General features: G+C 39.5%; 1 protein-coding gene across 1 annotated transcript; it reads right to left on the reverse strand.

Annotated features, from left to right (window-relative positions):
• LOC124166938 (AP-2 complex subunit sigma) lies at nt 1-2,617 on the reverse strand. Its single transcript, XM_046544652.1, has 4 exons — nt 2,479-2,617; nt 2,257-2,406; nt 1,470-1,643; nt 1-508 (listed from the first exon to the last, which is right to left on the reverse strand). Exons 1-4 carry the CDS (start codon nt 2,479-2,481, stop codon nt 407-409), a joined length of 429 nt encoding a protein of 142 aa, XP_046400608.1. The 5' UTR covers nt 2,482-2,617; the 3' UTR covers nt 1-406.
• Between the last annotated feature and the right edge of the window lie 15,688 nt (nt 2,618-18,305).

Here is an 18,305-nt window from a genome sequence, read left to right on the forward strand (position 1 = left end):
TATTCTCCAAGTACTTTATTGTGCTGCATATTTGTAGTGACAGGATTACAATCACTCAGGGAAATCCATCACTGACAGAAATTCAGGCTTTGAAGAAGTTTATGAATGCTAAGTAGAGCTCACTTGAGTTTGAACACATCACATCTTTGAAGCTCAATCAAGTATCATTCAATTCCTCTCGACTATGGCAGCTGATTTAAATTTATGTCCCAATAAATCATTTCATCGAACAATTGTTTGATTGAACTCAAATCTTTGTTCACTACAGTTTAATGATGTGAATTTCTATGTACAACATTCATACACAAGGAAATATGATAACACACGTATGATAGATATATAAATTCATATTAATACAACAGATCATAATATACAAATATTGCTTCAGCAAAATGAGTCGCTCTTCTTATTCAAGTGCGTTTAGCATTAGAAGTTGCTTCAGAACTTTGGTTTGACTTGTCTCTCTTATTTCACCGGCCAAAAACATCTCGTCGACAACAGTGTACACCTGCAAGAAATGTATGTTTCTACAGCTCCAAAATAAATGCTAAACATATTTATCTTTCAGCAAAAAAATTTCAATTACAAGTTAATTTACGAAATTCAATTAAATCCATAGCATGCTGGGGGTCCAAACACCCCCCCAAGCATTTGAGGGATACATTAACAGGTCTAAAGGCCTGGTTACACGACACATTAACACGTACGGGTTAATGTCCAAATGTATGAACACGTGAATGAACACGAAAATGCTCCGTGTAGCCACCCAACTTGTTCGAATGCATGCACAGAAAATAGAACCTGTTCTCATCTGGTTCATGCACTCGTAAATGTTCCGTTTCAGTCCACCAAAATCATTCACGCAAACGTACATGAACTTGTACGTGTTAATGTACCATGTAACCAGGCGTTAAGAGGAGCATTCCTTCTTTTCGACCAATCACATTTTGTCGCTTATGGTAATGCATGTTTACAAATTTAAGACTTGCATTGTCTTATATTGAAATATATATTCAGAGCATACAGATTTAACCTATGTCAACACTTGCCTGTTTCTCCAACATACAAAAGTTGAATCTGATAAGATACCAAAATATATTTTCTGATTTGAGATACAGCCAAATGTGAGCAAGGGCTCTCAGCATCCTCAATATTTCATGATGGCTATATGAGATTTATGCAAGTAATCTGTTGCCAGATATTACAGGTCAAGCAGAAGGTATGGAAGCCCTCTTAAGAATATTACTATTCCCTTCCACTGACCCTCCCTCCCCCAAAATGTGATTCCTTTTTCAATGAATCCTCTCCTCCCAATGTGTATAATTACACACAGGCTCAACTCGGTGAAAAGGGAGAAGTTTAGTAAACTCTAATTAATGATGTACATAATTTTCCTTATCAATCCATGATTGAACATAGATTCCTTGAACCAATGGTCAATTAAGCAATAATTAAAGATAAAAACGTACCTTGTAAAAATTGAAAACGAGATCCAGCTCACAAACATTATGGAAGTATTCGTTGAGCACCTCCACGAAGTTGTGAATAGCTTCCAGGTAGCATAAATTATTGTCATTCACATCCACACATATGCAAAAATACAGGCCAGCATATCTTCTGTAGATTATTTTGAAATTTCGGAACTGTAAAAAAATTGGTGAAAATGTCATTACTTATTGGTTGGTATTTGTGAATAGTTTATGCGATCGGCTAAGCATCTGGCTGATAATGATGTCCCCTCAGGATGGTATATCGAAAGGGCTTTCTAAAAATATTCTTAGTTAGCACACTCTGAACAAATAATGTTAAAATTAATATATTATCTTGTATTCTAAGTAGGTCATGACAAGAATTTCATTGAAAAATTCCATACTGAATACTTAGTGCACTCCTTCCACGTTACAATGAGTGAACTCCATCAAATTGTAGTAAAGCGTAGTAAAAATTATGTTCTTTTAACTTAAATATAACACGGCACTACAACAGCATAAAATGCTGGCATCAACGTAAATGCTTGAGACACAAGAATCTTGAATATGCTGCACGATACAATTAACGGCAACCGCACTTTTAAGCACGTACTCAAATTATTAGCAATTATTCCATGAATTCAAATCTTATCGATGCCGAATTTTTGTTATTCTTCAATGAAATTCTTGAGTTACCCCGAGAAACAGTTAACAAATCACGATAGCCCATTTTTTTTCAAAAGTTTCGCTTCACAATAAATGAGAATAATAAGTTTCCACTTCTCACCTCAACAAAATTGGTGTGCTTCGCGTCTCGTACTGTAACAACGGCGTGCACTTCTTCGATCAATTTCTGTTTCTCATCATCGTCGAAATTCATGTACCATTTCGCTAAGCGTGTTTTTCCAGCTCGATTTTGGATGAGGATGAAACGTATCTGGAAGGAAAAAATAGTCCGTAAGGCAATTCCAAACATTAGCAAAGTAACACCATAAATTTTATACCCTACCATTTTTCCAGCAGAGGTAATAAGAATGGAATGCTATCAGTATAACACCTTCGCTAAACGTCAATTCCTACTCTGCTAGCATTTAGCAAGAAGCCAAGACATCATACGCCCCCTTATTTTCGTTTGTCATTTGTCGCCACCAAGTAAACCGCCCATTCAAACAAGGCTCAACTGGTTCTGATCATGTAAGAAGGAGGTTCTGATGGTCCATGGTTCTGATGTTCTGGAAAGTCTGCAAAAGAATGTTCTACCTTTTTCTAAAATTAAATTTCTATTGATTGCTCAGCTTCAGAGTAACTTTTTAAGATTTAAGTTAAAAAGTAAAGAAAGCAACAAAATTAGGTGTAATGGATGAGCGTCGACTTACGGAATATTAGGTTAAAGTAGAAAAATTACCATGTAAAGTATCTTTTGCGCTGGCTGGGAATGTGCATCAATTTTGGCATATGAAAAATAAACTTATTTATAATAAAACGTGCACTAAATAATATAAATAAATTCTCAAACAAATGATAGATTTATATCTTTACAGCATCAAATATAAAGTGAATGTGCACCATGTTTCTGTTGATGAATGAATGTAATGAATGAAAGGAGTCTCATATCTGTAAAGTATTAATTAGAGATCTTGGCCAAGGCTAAGTAATTTCCTATAATATGTTTTGTCGGAATAAAATCATAAGTGTTTAGATGAATATTTTGACTTTTGTAGCATTTCCTTCTCTTTAGTTAGCATAAATATTTTTTTTTTTAAGTTTAAGAAAGACGTTAAATAGGTTATTTTTAAAATCTATTTTATTATTTTCATAAATAGATTATGTTAGCGTATCGATTTTAATCCCCATGGCCAATTTTTATTGGTTAAATCAACAATCCGAGTACAATTAAAAAATGCGATCCACCCCCTCACGGGCTCGCGTTATCGATAGAAGCATAGGATGCTTCATTCAAGCGGAAACCAGTCACCAGCGGGACAAAAGCGTTATGAATTCGAGAAATGTTAAATTCAGAGGTCGGTTGTCGATAGGCTCCCGACAGGCGTACTACTAGACTGTCTGCGATCACTATTATATGGCTGACAGCGAGCTACTTGTCCACATTCCCCTGTGGGGCTATTTCGTCTCCCTTACTTCTCGAACAAGCCTCCAAAGGATTTGCACCGGCTTAGGAAAAATTCTGGGAAACGAGAATCGGGGCTGAAAGACTGAAAGTTTCGATTTTTCCCCTGACTTAAATGGGAGGGATATTTGGCCGAACGAATAGATATAGAAGTTCGTTATTCCTCCAAAGGGTAGGGCTCACTCAAGCAGAGGTCAAATTATAACAGCTCGCATCTCCTTTTTCTACTATGTATTTATTTTGCGAAAGAGCTGCTGCCCTAACGTCCTTGTCACACTTCACGCCGCGTCAATTCTTGGGTGGCCCCTTCTTGGGCTGGGTTGGGTAGGGGCCACCCAAGAAATGACGCGGCGGCATAGCCCAAAAGTAGTTAATCATAATGACGAGCACCCGCGAAAGTTTTAACGAAGAATTAGGTCATACTGATTGATATAGCATTAATCACTTAGTACATTCATAAACCGAGATAAACTTTTACAAAAATATTCGGGGTATATGAGCAACAGGTATAAATTTCATCATGATAAAACATAGCAACAGCGTGAAAACGGAATGAAAACATCTAAAAGAATATAAGTAAGGCGTGTGAAGGTGATTGTCACGCCATTCTAAAGCAGCAATTGCAGATCGTAGTCCTTGAGTTCGGGGATCACGGAGAAGATGTCTTCCCAGTCAGTCGTGTCCGAGCAGGCGGCGCCACTGGGGTCTAGTGGGGGGGGGGGGGGGCGTTGGTCGTGTCTTCCGCCAGAGAAGGCAAGTTGGCCATCAGCATCCCATCGACTTCATCGCCGTCTGGGACCGTCTTCAGCGCCTAATGGAGACGAACGAATCACCATTGAAAGCAACATGATAAGAACCCACGGCGTATCTAGCTAATCTGGCGCCCGGGGCAAACTGGGATCATGCCCCCTCCCCCCCCCCCTAACATTGTTATATCTGCAATCGGCGGATTTGCAAATATAATTGAAAAAAAAAATTCATAATAAAAATATTTTATTGATTATGAAAGTAAAACATACAAGAACATTTAAAAATTTCGAAATGAAACGGTACAATAAAAATACATAGTACTATAGAAGAATATTTATTGAATATTATGATTATGGATTTTTTCTCGCCTTACTGTTTGCGAAAGATTTCATCAATTCTTGAAAGTTCAATTCTCTAGCTTCCTCATTCTCAATAGATAACGTTGCTAGGGCAACCAATAGTTCTTGGGACATTGACGACCTCAAGTAGGTTTTCATAAGTTTTAGCTTGCTGAATTGAGTTGGCAGAATCGCTCCTTGAGGGATGTAGATACAGTGTCTATCAGAGGGTAGAACACGTCCCTCGAAAATTCTTCTTCAGGCGGGCCTTCGTAATTATGTGTGCTTTCATAATAAAGTTGTTTTTTCTTCTTAGCACGTCGTTTTTTCGGGAAATCACAGAGGAACCCCGAATTTTCAGCAATATCTTTTGTTGAAATAAAGTGAAATCTGTTATTCAGCTGAACTTCTTTAATGGTGGGTACAGAGTGCAGGCCAACTTCACAAGGCACGGTTCGGCGTAAGAGTGAGTGAGAATGCCGGGCGAGACGAAACTCCTGGTCGGCCCAGCGCATGCGCACTAAACCTCTCCCTCCCCCTCCATCGCCACCTGGAGGGAATTCAAAAAGCCTAAACATCTTTAACATCTATAATGGGTTTACTGAATCCGTTCTCTCGAAAATTATCATCAAATTGGATATATTTTTCAATTTGAGTTACTGCTAATGAAACATCTGCGGTTTTGCCTTCGAGAGCTTTACAAACGAGATTGACCTGAAATAATATGGTATGCCAAACCTTCAAGCAGACCAGAAATGAAATCTTCGAAATGTGTAATTAAGGATTGGGCATCTATGCCGAGATGGAGAATTCCGTGGGTAATCGTTATCAGATTGAAAAAATCCATAATGGGGCCCTGCTAATACTGATTGATCACGCTCGGGCCCTGTTAAAAATTCAGGCCAAGTTGATGGATCATGTGAGAAAAGAGAATTTACAATATCATGGTCGGAACCCTTTATCTCGTCTGCCGTGCCTTCTGCTGTGACCAAACGTTCGCTGTTTTCGTTAGGATTGCGGTTGTGCTGGTTGGCGATTAGATCCTGGATGTCATTAGGATTATTTGTATCATGATCACCTCCGATTACTGCTGCCTCGTGAGTCTGCAAAGGAGCCTGTATTTTGTTGAAAAATTGCGACAATTTCGCCACTTCCACCATCACTTTTTCACGAGATTTCTCAAGTTCCAGTCTTCGCTTTCGTCCCATAGCTCCCTAAAGTTTTGAGACATTTTCTCGCGAAATTTTATCCAACGAAATCACAAAGATTGTAAAAGCTAGGACACATTCACCTAATATTTGTCAACTTCTCGACTCTCACTTCTGGGGGGATATTACCATTTATGCAGGTTGAAAATTATCGGTAAAAAAAACTTTTGGCGACCGCGTAAGACACGAGCCGATGTTATGTACCATCGTTTCAAAAGTATGTAGACACCCCAGAGTCCCACTTCACTGATGGAGCCGGGTCGGTGAAAATTTGTGAGGTTGACACATAAAGCGACCTGCACCCCTTACTCGTATGCCACCAAGAGCCGACGAGGACGGAGGTGGACGCGACCTAGCCACCGAAGCTGGAGTCAAACTGCAGGAGCATCGCCCAATTGGAATTAAGATTAGCGGATGGAATGTATTGGGGTAACTCACATCCACATTCACGTTGGGCCGTCGGAGTGTTGTCTTTCGGGCTCCGTGGCAGGGTTTTCCTATCTTTAGATTCATATGTTGACTCACCGTTTATCTCTTACCAATACGTCGCGTTCCTCAGTGGCCCAGCAAATCTATACTCTGCGCGGTAGTAGAAGTAAAGTTCTGGGGGGGGTTCGAATCCGAAATTATCATACTTTTTTCACTTTCTATAGGAGATCTCATGAACATCAACATGATCTATGCAGATGACTAAAAAAAAAGTTTTCAATATAAGTCAAAATAGTTATCATCATGCCATCATATCTCAAAATGTGGCAATCTAAGATGTCTTGTCTTCTCCTTAAGGTTTTTCCAATCTTAAGGTTATCTTCCACTCATCTGAGCACTGCCTCATCACATTTTATCTTCATTATTCTTCGGTAGCACCACATTTCGAATGCTTCCACTCTCGACTTCTCTGCTGCTGCCAACGTCCAAGCCTCGCTCCTATACAGAAATATACTCCATATGTAGCATCTGATGAATAATTTCCTTTCTTCTATGCTTGTATTCTTAGCTATAAGAAGATCCTTTTTGTGGACAGCGCTCTTTGCCAATTAAAGTATCCAATTAAACAATATAAAAACAAACGATATCGTTGCAATCAGGCCCATCTCGTGATCTCGGACTCGGCCATTTCAAACTTGGTCCAATGCGCAGAAGCCGAAAATCGTCGTTGTATATGCACACTCCGAGGGCACAACAGTCCCAAATGATGTTACTTTGAGCCATTAGATAATAAGCTAGCAGAGTTGTTTAAAAGAGCTTGATCATTTAAGTCGCTCGAAAAAAGTTACCGGTATGCCATAAACAAGCTATAAAAAGTGAAGCATTGTCATACCTACTCATACAACTTTTTCATGTAGAAATTTCGACCGCAAGTCAAAATTACGAAATTACGACCGCGAAAATTACGAGAATAAGAAAAGTTAAAAAAAAGGGCAACTTCCTTCATTTTACTGCAGTGGAAAATCCGCATCTTTACCACAACTCCCTCTCTGATATCGAAGGCGTCACGTTACGTGTTTTCCTAAGTCATGCACGAGAACGAAACACTGTCTTCTACTGTCACCAAATCAATCTGAATTTCATTTAGTGGCACTAGAATTGTGTGCTATTATTTGTAGTGGAACTGCGGCTGGTCTTTTTTTGTAGTTTAAGTTCTTTAACTCTCAATATAAGGCTACTGCGTTAATTGCGTGAAAATATACTTCGATGAATCGGTCAGTTCACGAGAGAAAATAAATTGAATTTCTGGAGGGGTATTTATTTACTATAATCAGCTGCACAATTCATGTGACATTAAACGTTGCAAAATACCGCATACTTTGCCCTTAAATGATTTAGTAATAGCAATATTGCGGAAGATGGGAATTTTGTTCAAATTTCCCTCCTGCTGGTACCATAGAAAATGCCGAAACTCAATTTTCAAACTGCGGCGAAAGTGGCGCCGCTCAATTTGTGAAAAAACATTTGGAAAATACAGTACAGCACCATGACCTACGAAACTATGTGTAGATGGCCATTGTCCATCTCGTAGAACTATTCTATATCTTGGCAGTGTGGGTACTTTTCAAACGGTTTTCGAAAATATTCGTTGCACGACGTGAGGTGAAAGGGAACAATGAATTTTCATTGTTAACATATAATATCTTTAACTTACGTGGCAACGTTAATATTTAGGTGAATGATATGATGACGCGTATAATTTCCGGTTTTATGATTAACAATTGCTTATTTTTCTGAGAAGTTCGGATCGCTCTGCCGTCAGCGACTCAAGCGGGGATTTTTAGAAACATTTACGTAAGGGGTTGTTGGCAGCACACTTAGCAACCGGCAGGAGAATCTTCCATGTCAGCGATGGTACGGCCAGCGTGTAAGTTGCGGCCCCCTCAAATGTTTTATCCGGCCAGGCTGGCAATATTTCCAACCTGACGAATAATAAAGAATACTGACTTTAAGGAAAATATTTTTTCTATTTTTTTGTATCAGTATCGGCATGCATATGTGTTGACTTAATCTAGACGAGGGAATATCATAGTTAGAATAAGAGGCACTGACTGATGGGAAATTTGAAATTGGCATAATAAAGGGTAGGTACCTATAACGGGCCACGGAGCCTTTTTCACTCATTACATTTGATGCATGGCAGGGGTGTGAACCAGTGACGTAGCCACGGGGAGTTTTCCGAGTTGCAAACCCTCTTCGTCCTTAGGTATTTTCCATACACCTAGGAAGTGCCTCGTAATCTCCGATAAACCCTCCGTTTCAAAAACTGGCTACGCAACAGCTGTGAAATCTCCCAGTGAATGCGACCGCATCTTAAGGCCGCTTAACACGCAATGAAAAAACGTTTAAATTGCGAGAATGAGAGCTTGGAATTAGAGCGGGGACTGTTTTACCTTCTTGCAATCACGCATTCTTGCATGTGTTCCAGCAAATACCGCTTTACACGACGCAATTTTGATTGCGCCTTCGTAAATACGTCAGATTGCTCAATGACGTGTAAAACGGCCTTTATTGCAGCTCAATCACTTCAGGGAGGGGATTTTTCGGGCGCTTCTCGCCTGAGCACTCTTCGCTGATTGGTGGAAGCTCAAATATTAGCTCTATGTGGCCAATGGTGTGTTTGTAGATGACTTAAAAACAATGAGGTTGTAAATTGTATACTGGATGGGGCAGCACTGGTTCCTAGCGTTGAGCGCAGTGTGGCTGGAATGGGAGTGCTTGGGTAGGATAGCCACGCCACGTACTTTGACCAAAGAATTGATAATACCAATATATACATATCAAAACATTACTTGTATCCTCGTAAAAAATTCAAGGTTGTTTGCGCCATTATATTTAAACATTTTGTTTATGCCTCAGTGTCACTGTTTGGATGGCTCCAACGTTTCCCGACAGAGTGGTCGCTTTTATTTCAAGAGAATCTAGAAAGGCAGGAATTTTTCATTCATGCTCATATTTTTTGTTCGTCGTGTGGTTAAGGGAGGCCTTTGGGTGAGTTAAAAGTTGTTTCCAGGATTTTTGATTGCCACGCGTGACTTACGCTGAGGCCGGTATCGCTGTTAATATTTTTATTGTCTTTCTTTTGTATATATATTGCTATTATGATAAGTTTATGTATAAAAACTTTTACTTTCGCGACGGTTGCCATTTCGTTAACTTGATATGGGGATTAATACCGTTCAAATAACTGTAGAATTTGTCCAGTTTCTCCTTTCCATGGGTCCAATGGTGATCGGGATAAATTAGTGGAGACGGTCTTGTTCCCCGTGATACGTGCATAAACTGAAAACATCGTAATCTCTCAAGCTAAAGTCTTTTTATTTCATCCCCTAAACGAGGAATCATCGCCATAGTCCAAGCGATGAGGACGTTCGTCAAAAAGAAGAGTCGCGTTACAAACGATAATTCAATGGTTGAATTTAGGAGGAAATTTATTATGACGTACATTTGGAGCATGGATGTTGATGGCAGTGCGGTATTGGCTATGATGGAATAGATGAAATCAAGGTTAGAAGCTATCGAAATGTGGTATTATAGTAGAGATTATTATAATAGAGATAGAATTGGTAAATCGTGTGATTATTGCGGAATTCATAGGAAGAGAGGGAGAGAAGAGACTTATTTTGAAGACCTTCGGTAGGATAAAAGACCATTCAATCTGCAACATCATAAGACAATATGGAGTTCTGGAAATTATCATCGAAGGACAGGTGGAAGGGAAGGAATAGTAGAGACGGCAGACGTAGGGTGAGATTCGTAGATCAGGTGATGAAGTATGTACAGCCGAAGAATTATGAAGGTTTTGGAAGAGTAGCCGATAAGGGGACTCTGCCTCCAATAAATGACGATTACTGTTGATGATTATGAAACAAAAAATGTTTAAAAAGTATTAACTGATATCTAAAAGCCCCTTCTCTACGTATATCAGACCCCTGACGAAATGTCGCTGTGCGGTATTGCATTCCACTGAGGCGCAGCAGAAATTTTTTAACTTCAACCTAAATAACGACCTCCATCCGCCCCTGATGTATCTCATCCACATTTTCCTTTCATATGAGGCATTCTGCATTCTGTATTATCGAGGCTTTTCATTAATATGTTGGCTTTTGCTGGGCGCGGTGGAGTTTCCATTGCTGTTCCTGATGTTAAAAATGTTTTTTCGCCGGAAGGAGAAACTCGTAAGGCAAATGCTCAGCGATATTCTCTCCAAACGATTAACGATCTTTACTACTTTGACGAAAGGAATATTGGTTAACAGATAAAGTAATTGAGTGGTAGACTACAATTAATATTTAGAAAAACAAAACAGTTCACATTTGCGAGTTTAACTAACCAAAAAAGTCATCCATTCGGGTAATAGGGTGGTTTCATATTATTTTTTATTGCCTAAATCGAAAGATTATTTATTACTCCTGGAGTACGCATTTAAGGCTTTTAGGTTTGTAAAGGACGATATCTATTTTTCGCGATTAAATGAAAAGTGAAAATTTTCAAGCGCGCAAAAACGCGACGGCTAAGTATGAATGCAGGGAAAAGCCCGTGTGACGTCATTCTGGTCCCGACTCTAGGCCGTAAGATTTCAGTTTTACTATTAACTTTACGTGGGGTACTTTATCAAATGCTTTTTTGAAATCAAGAAAAATGGTGTCCACTGGAATGTTATCCTCTCCGGAGACTAAAATATCGTGGGCGAAAAGCGCTAACTGGGTTTCACATGATCTACTTTTCCTAAATCCATGTTGAATTCTCATAAACAAGTTTTGCGCGTATAGGTGTTTCATTACTGAGCTGCCTACGATGTGTTCAAGGACTTTGCATGAGATGGACGTTATAGATATCGGTCTGTAATTAGATGGCTGTTCCTTGTCTCCACTTTTAAATATTGACGTTACGTTAGCAATTTTCCAGTCATTAGGTACTTCGTGTTGCTTGATGGATTAACTGAATATTAACTGCAAGAAGGGAAAATTTCTGAGGCTAGTTCTCTGTATACGCGAGACGTGATTTCGTTTGGACCAGATGATTTATTTGGACTGAGCGATTTCAATATATTTTCTATTCCGTGCGCACTAATGTCGATAGGTGGCATCTTTCGTATGCAGAGATTGTCAACCATTGTCAACTGTTTCGGATGAGTTCTCAGAAGGCTCGGTGAACACGCTCTTTAAGTAGGAATTTAATAAATTGGCTTTATCCGAACTGTTTGTTAACACATCTCCATTATCCTTTCTCAGCGAACATACGGTAGATTTTACCTTGAACTTCCCGAACATTAAACCAAAATGCCTTTGGGTTATCCCGTAACTGCTCTACTAGTGTTTTCTTTTAAAATTCGTGAATGCATTCCTGAACGCTTCCTTCGTGGCTGCTTTAGACAACTTATATTTTTTAAATAATTAACTCGCGTTCATTAGCGGATAAATCCGTGCTGACTTTTTTCATTTTAGCATGGCACGCTCTCTGTCGCCTCAATGTTTTTCTCACTTCCGCGTCATACCATCTCGATTTGCTACCTTCTTTTTTTGTTTTACTAGGGATGTAGCTATTTATTCCCGAAGTTACGAACGAAAGGAAAGCTTTCCAACTACCCTCTACATTTAACTTTATTATTGATTCTTGAAACGCGGGAAAAGTATTTTTCAAATTACTCTTAAACCCATAAAATTCAGCCCTTTTAAAAATGAAAACTTTGCGTTCTTTTTTTAAATTTTCGGCGGTATTTTAAAAAAACTTTGCAGTTACTAACCTATGGTCACTTATTCCTTCGACGGTGTTCACATTTATTAACTGAGTAGGTATATTTGTCGCTAATAAATCAAGAATACTTTCTCCTCTGTTAGGTACGGATGCTATTTGAAACAATGAATTTGATACAAAAGTGTTTAATAGCGTCTCGCAAATCACTTTATCCCTCCAACCAGGAATGAAGCAATACGCCTGCCAATCTATAGAAAGTACGTTGAAATCTCCAACTACAATCAGGTTTCTTTCAGGATACTTGGATGCTATGCTGTTTATATGGGTTTCAAATTCCAACATTAATGTTATATGTGAGTTGGGAGGTCTGTAATACGAACATATTAATATTGTTTTGGATTTTGGGCATTTAATTGAGCACCACACAAATTCAACGCTGGTCTAAGTTACGGTTACCGCTTGGCTGACGATTGAATTCTTTACATCTATAAATACTCCGCCTCCAGCTCCATTAATTCTATCTTTCCGATAAACTGTGAACGATTTTGGGAAGATCTCATTGCCTGAATCATCGTCTATTAGCCACCTTTCAGTTCCAATAATTACGTTACACTTCGTACAATGATTAAATGATGAAAATCGGTAGGTACTCTTATTTATTAAACTACGGAAATTAACCACAGCCATGATTATTACTTCGGAACTAGTATTTTGCAAATTACTGGTTCCGAAGTAATAATCACATGCGATTCGGGACTATTTCTGATTCTCTCTTGTCGAGTAAGCTATTTTTAGGCTCTATACCCCTGATAAATGGAACTGCAGATTTAAATGTCTCACCATTACAATGACTTGAATGTCTCACCATTACAATGACTTGAATCTTGACCGTCTTTGAAATTATGACTCAACTGACGTTTCTCATGCTTAAAGTTACTACCTGTATAATTGTAATTTGGTAATGCTGATTCTGAAACGCTGATTTTTTTTCTATCACTCTATTCACTAACACTAAAACTCTAACAACCACTGACTCGATTAACCCAACTACAACTAGGCCTATTTACATATAAATCATTCATTCAATAAAACAATTTCCACATAATATGTCAACTGGTCACCAATACAAGGTATTCTGCAACACCAAGATTATACGGCCGCTGCGCCGGCCGGTGCGGCGATGTCAACTCATTAGATACGTCGCACTGCGCATGCTCGTGCGGCGTGCAAGACACGCTATAATAATGAGGCACGCGTCATAGCACCAGCAGCCCTCACAACTACCACTCAAACTGTAACATATAACTGTATGGTGACGGATGGGGTGCTCTGGCCAGCGCCACACGGCTACAAATACGAAATTCTCGCGATATTTTTGCGTGTTTTTCCCACGTTTTCGATATATTCAATTGAAAAAAATGGTTAATTCTACGTAATTGTTCAGTAATTCAGTGATGGCAAACTCAATGGAAAAAAATCATGGTAATAGGGCCTGTGATCATCCCTGCCATCTCTGAAAATGATTACTTGGGAGAGTTATAATTTGAGCCGTCATTTTCGCCATCCTTGAACATTTTGACATCCCTGAATTTGGCATAAATAGAGATTTATAGTGGCAATAATTAAAAATAAAAAACTGGACAAATAACTAGCAAACAGCTCTGGGTCGTTGATAAAAAATTAACGTGTACTGGATGTTATTCAAATAATAAAATTCTGTTGAATACATAATCTATGGAGATCAATGGGAGAATAAGGGTAAAAAATTATAATGCCATGCAATTAGGATAGCCAACCACGTCATCAAATTTTAATGCATCCCTAGGTAGATTCAATGAAATATAATTTGGTTTTGACATACCATAGTGATATTGAGACGATGCCTTAGGTGACATGCATCATGACACGTAGGACAATTTGGCAATGCAGGGAAAAATCACATTAACACACCGAATTGAAAAATCACCATGATGAAAGCGTTCGATTAATATTATTTATGCTAGTATAGTTCATCGTGAATGATCTACTGCCCTCACACAAATTTTCGTGCCATTTTATGAACAGGATGCGTGACAATAGCAATTTTTCGATTCAATTCGATTTTACAAAGAGCAAAGGAATATAATTTGGAACTTGATCACCTATTGCGACATAAGAAAGGTTAATCAGCCCTTCGTTGTATGCCATTATCATGGAGTTCCTCTTCTTCTCAAGCATTTTCAATTCGTGTACCATTTCTTCGTACTCTAGGAGATCGGAAGCCATATCTGATGTACCTCTCCGCTGTCTTCCTCGCAGCTGAGTTTCACCAGCTACCATTCCTCCCAGATATCCAGTTCTGCCTTGGTACTGGTTTCATTCCTCCATGGATGAACGACAATAGTGTGGGAATGATGTCTTCTTTCTCCACCTTCCAATGTATTGCCGTAATCCATGCGATTCGTCTGTGAAAAAAAGAAAACATACTGTTATTGATAATGTTTAGCTGATCTCTAATGTACTAAGATAATTAAATTTTGAATGGTGTCGTTCACACAGAAAGTCGCAACTCATTGAAAGAATTTTTTTATAGAAAATTATGATAAGCTTCGACCAAAACATCCTTCCCATGTATTTTTTTCTCTTTTAAGTTCAACGTAAGAAATCACGAAATTTGTCACCCTGTTTCCACGAGTTGGTGACTTCGTTGTATTTTCTTGCTCATTTATTCATTTTTAGGAGAATCATATATTAAGGGGAGTTATCGCTAGTAGTGGCGGATCCAGGATAGGGACACGAGGGCTAGACGCGCTCCTGGGGGTCACCTCTCAGCACTAGGGGGGTCGGAGAGGTAACGAAAATTTTGAGGATTTGGAAGCTTGTAACAACACATTAACGTTGTCCAATTAATAATTTTTCAAAGATTTAACTTTTTTAAACAAACATTTATGTGCTTTTTTAATAATTTGCATTTTAGTGGCTATTCTTTCCTGCATATATTCGAAAAATGAACAAAATTACAGTTAATTAATTGCATATATTGTATACTCCCTCTCTGGATCTGCCACTGATTGCTAGCGAGAATGCAAACCACCCGAGACAAAAGCACAAGATCAAGGAGTAGCTGAGAAGCGGCGACGAGCTTGGATTTTGCTGTTAACCACATCAACTTTTGTGCGCGAGGGTGATGACTATCAATTTTTCGTTGCGAAGAACTCGAGAAGTGGGTGACGCAATTAAAACAGGAAAAATTTAGATCCCTGCATATTTAAAAAGTTATCACAATAAATGTAAAAATAATGGTAAACGAGCTCTTTGTGAAAATTTCAAATTTTCGTTATTTTTGTAACTTTTATCGTCTTGAAAAATTATATCGTAAGAATCAGTAACGATAAAGCATATTACCATTTATTAGGATTCGAATATGATTTGCAATGGCCTTTGACTCACCGGAAGTAGAGAGAATGTTAAGACCAATAATTTGTTATGCGATTAAGTCATTTAAGTGAGCATGTGAACTTGTTTGAATTATTTCCCCATCAAGGATTCAACAGTTCATCTCTTTTTGCAATTTTAGTGCACTTGGCTATGAATTATTCTCATACATTCCCACCTGTATCTTACTTCATCTACGGTATTGATTGAAATATTAACATTACTCCTCCTTCGTGATTACTCACTTAAATCCTAATTCCAATCTAAAGAAACAGCATGAAAAAAACGCTATCTTACTAAACACCCTATCAGATCTACCGCGGAACCTAGGTTTTCGCCTTTTCAAAGCTGGTCTCACGCACAGAAATAGATGCCCGCTCTTGTGCATATTTCGTATTTATATCTCAGAGAAAGGAAACCCTCTACCCTCGGCAAAAGTATTCTAATTCAATTTGAATCATGTACTTACATTTTCGGATGAATGTCTTTGGTAGGTAGCGTGGTAGGAGCACTTGCACCCAGATGAAGTCTGGTCGGAGTATTGGTGGGCAAGGGTCGTCCGGTCCACGAGACCAACGGGATAATCCATCGACAATACTGACATTCTCAGATTTTCTGCGGGCCGGCTCGGTGCTGGTGGTTCAGCTGCAAACCTGTCACCAGGCATCGCACCTTCCCGTTCTTCCCATTCTTCTGTGGGCTCATGTTGGCATGGATGCCCAAAGTCATATTCAGCTTGGAAGCGAGAATTCATCGCGTCCATTCCATGGGTACAGAATTCCATCTGGTCAGCTGGCTCATAAGGATGGTGGAAGGCACTAGGTTGTTGTGATGGAAGGTAGTTTTCGTTTTTAACATCACCTTCGGTATGATGGCATGGGTTCTCGCGGTCCATTCTATTGTCCCATTCCTGTGTATCGTCTTCAGCCAGCATATAAGGATAGTTGCTAGCGTCAACACGTTCTGATGGGATATAAATTGGATTTGAAAAATCCCCTTCATCAGGGCAGTGAGCAAGATTGCATCCAATTAGTTTGTTACGGCCCACTATTTTCTCCTCTTGCGAATGCTGAGATGGTATATTGCTTGGGTTCATAATGTCACCTTCGTTATCAAGATGAGGGCTATCGCAGTCCATTGTACTATCCAATTCCTGTGTCTCGTCTTTAGCCAACGTAAAAGGGTTATTGTAGGGATCGGCACGTTCTATTGGGATATGCATGGGCTTTGATAAATCACCTTCACCACGACCGAAAGTATCATTGCATCCCATTTGTTTGTTATGGCACAATTTTTTCTTCTTGGGCGGCATATCAGAATTCTCCAAATCATAAACTTGCTCTGGTGAGAAGTGGCGTGCATTAATAACGTTACCGTTCCCATGAAAGGAAGGACTCCCGCCATAAATTGAATTTTTCCTTTTAATTCCTTTACTCTCGGATACAAGAACTCGATAGTTGCCGGAATAAATGCGTTCATTTGCGACGTCGATAGGATATACGAAATTTCCTTCGCCGTGGAAGTTTGTATCCCTGCATCCCATTCTGACATTCTCTCCAGCTATCCTCTTCCCATCTGACCTTTTAAAGCCAACAGCTTGTTTTGAATCAATATGGCGTGCATTTATTGCGAAACGTTTGGCGTTGTGGTTCCCATTTTTGTAACTCTTTTCCTCATCCCAGCTTTCTGCCTTCCGTTTAGCTTGCACGCAAGAACGATATGAAGCTCCACGATTTTTTGGTGGGGAAAGCTGGGAATTTACTACCACAAATTCAGCACTGACACGAGTATAAGTGTCATCTGTTTCCTCGTGTCTGCCTTTTACCTTTATCAAGTTACCTTTTGCTTTGAGGTTCGCACTTTTGCGACCAATTCCCTTTTTTCTGCATTCTATATTCTGTTCATTTGGCACGACAGAATGATTAAATGTGCCACGGTTCACAGGTTTGGAATGGATTGAATTTATTACCTCACCTTCGGCATCTGGACGAACGTCGGTGTTGCCCCTTCTATGGTCGTGTCCTTCTCTTTTCTTTTCAGCTGGCATGGAAGGACGGTTTGTGTCACCAGGCGAGATGTCACTAGCGATGACAGGAGTTTGTGTCACTGGATGCTCTTGAACACGCCCTCTTTTGGCCAAATTTGCACCATCACCTTCTTCTCCGTTGAGTTCTGAGCACAAAGCGTCGCACAGTGGGCGGAAATCGGAAAAAGCCGGACAAAATTACAAAATGGCTTTTTTTGAGTTATAAACTTGAAGCTTTGCATTTATACTACAAATGATTGAAATTTATGGATATGTACTTCATTTGACATAGATCCCACCCGTTACTGAGATACAGAGGCTCAAACGTGAACAAATTTCCGTAAAAACGCCCGTCTTCAATTTTCTCGGACGCGTCGCTCAGGTCTTCTCTAGTGACCTCCGCGACCAGCGATTCCTCCTCGTTGTCGTCGAAGTGCATTCTCGGACGCGGAGGCATTGGTTCCCCTGGTTTTGGGGGATTCGTGTTCTTGTGTATACCCGTGAGAGTTCCGGATGCCATGTTATTGAGGAGAACGAATAGGTGGATGTTTCGCCTCTCCTTTTCTTCCAGGCTTTTGGTAGTCACTCCGATCAGGTAAATCAACAATTTTTCTGCCTGATTGAGAAGCTCGTTGGGCATTCCATTCAAGTTCGGTTGAATGTGCTCCAGGTGGACAGTATACTCATAATCCAGCCTCTCCTCCAGGCTGTTGCCCAGCACCCTTCCGGAGATGCTCGATGCAACTCGACGGACAATATCTCCTAAACGCTTAGAGATAGGTTAAA

The sequence above is a fragment of the Ischnura elegans genome, chromosome 10, assembly GCF_921293095.1.
Source record: "Ischnura elegans chromosome 10, ioIscEleg1.1, whole genome shotgun sequence".
NCBI lineage: Eukaryota > Metazoa > Arthropoda > Insecta > Odonata > Coenagrionidae > Ischnura > Ischnura elegans.

Bases quoted from the DNA above. Each gene is read 5' to 3' on its own strand.
- LOC124166938 (XM_046544652.1), bottom strand. The intron at 1,644-2,256 runs GTGAGAAGTGGA...ATTTTTTTACAG, and splicing joins AGCACACCAATTTTGTTGAG to TTCCGAAATTTCAAAATAAT. The intron at 509-1,469 runs GTACGTTTTTAT...CATTTCTTGCAG, and splicing joins TCGTTTTCAATTTTTACAAG to GTGTACACTGTTGTCGACGA.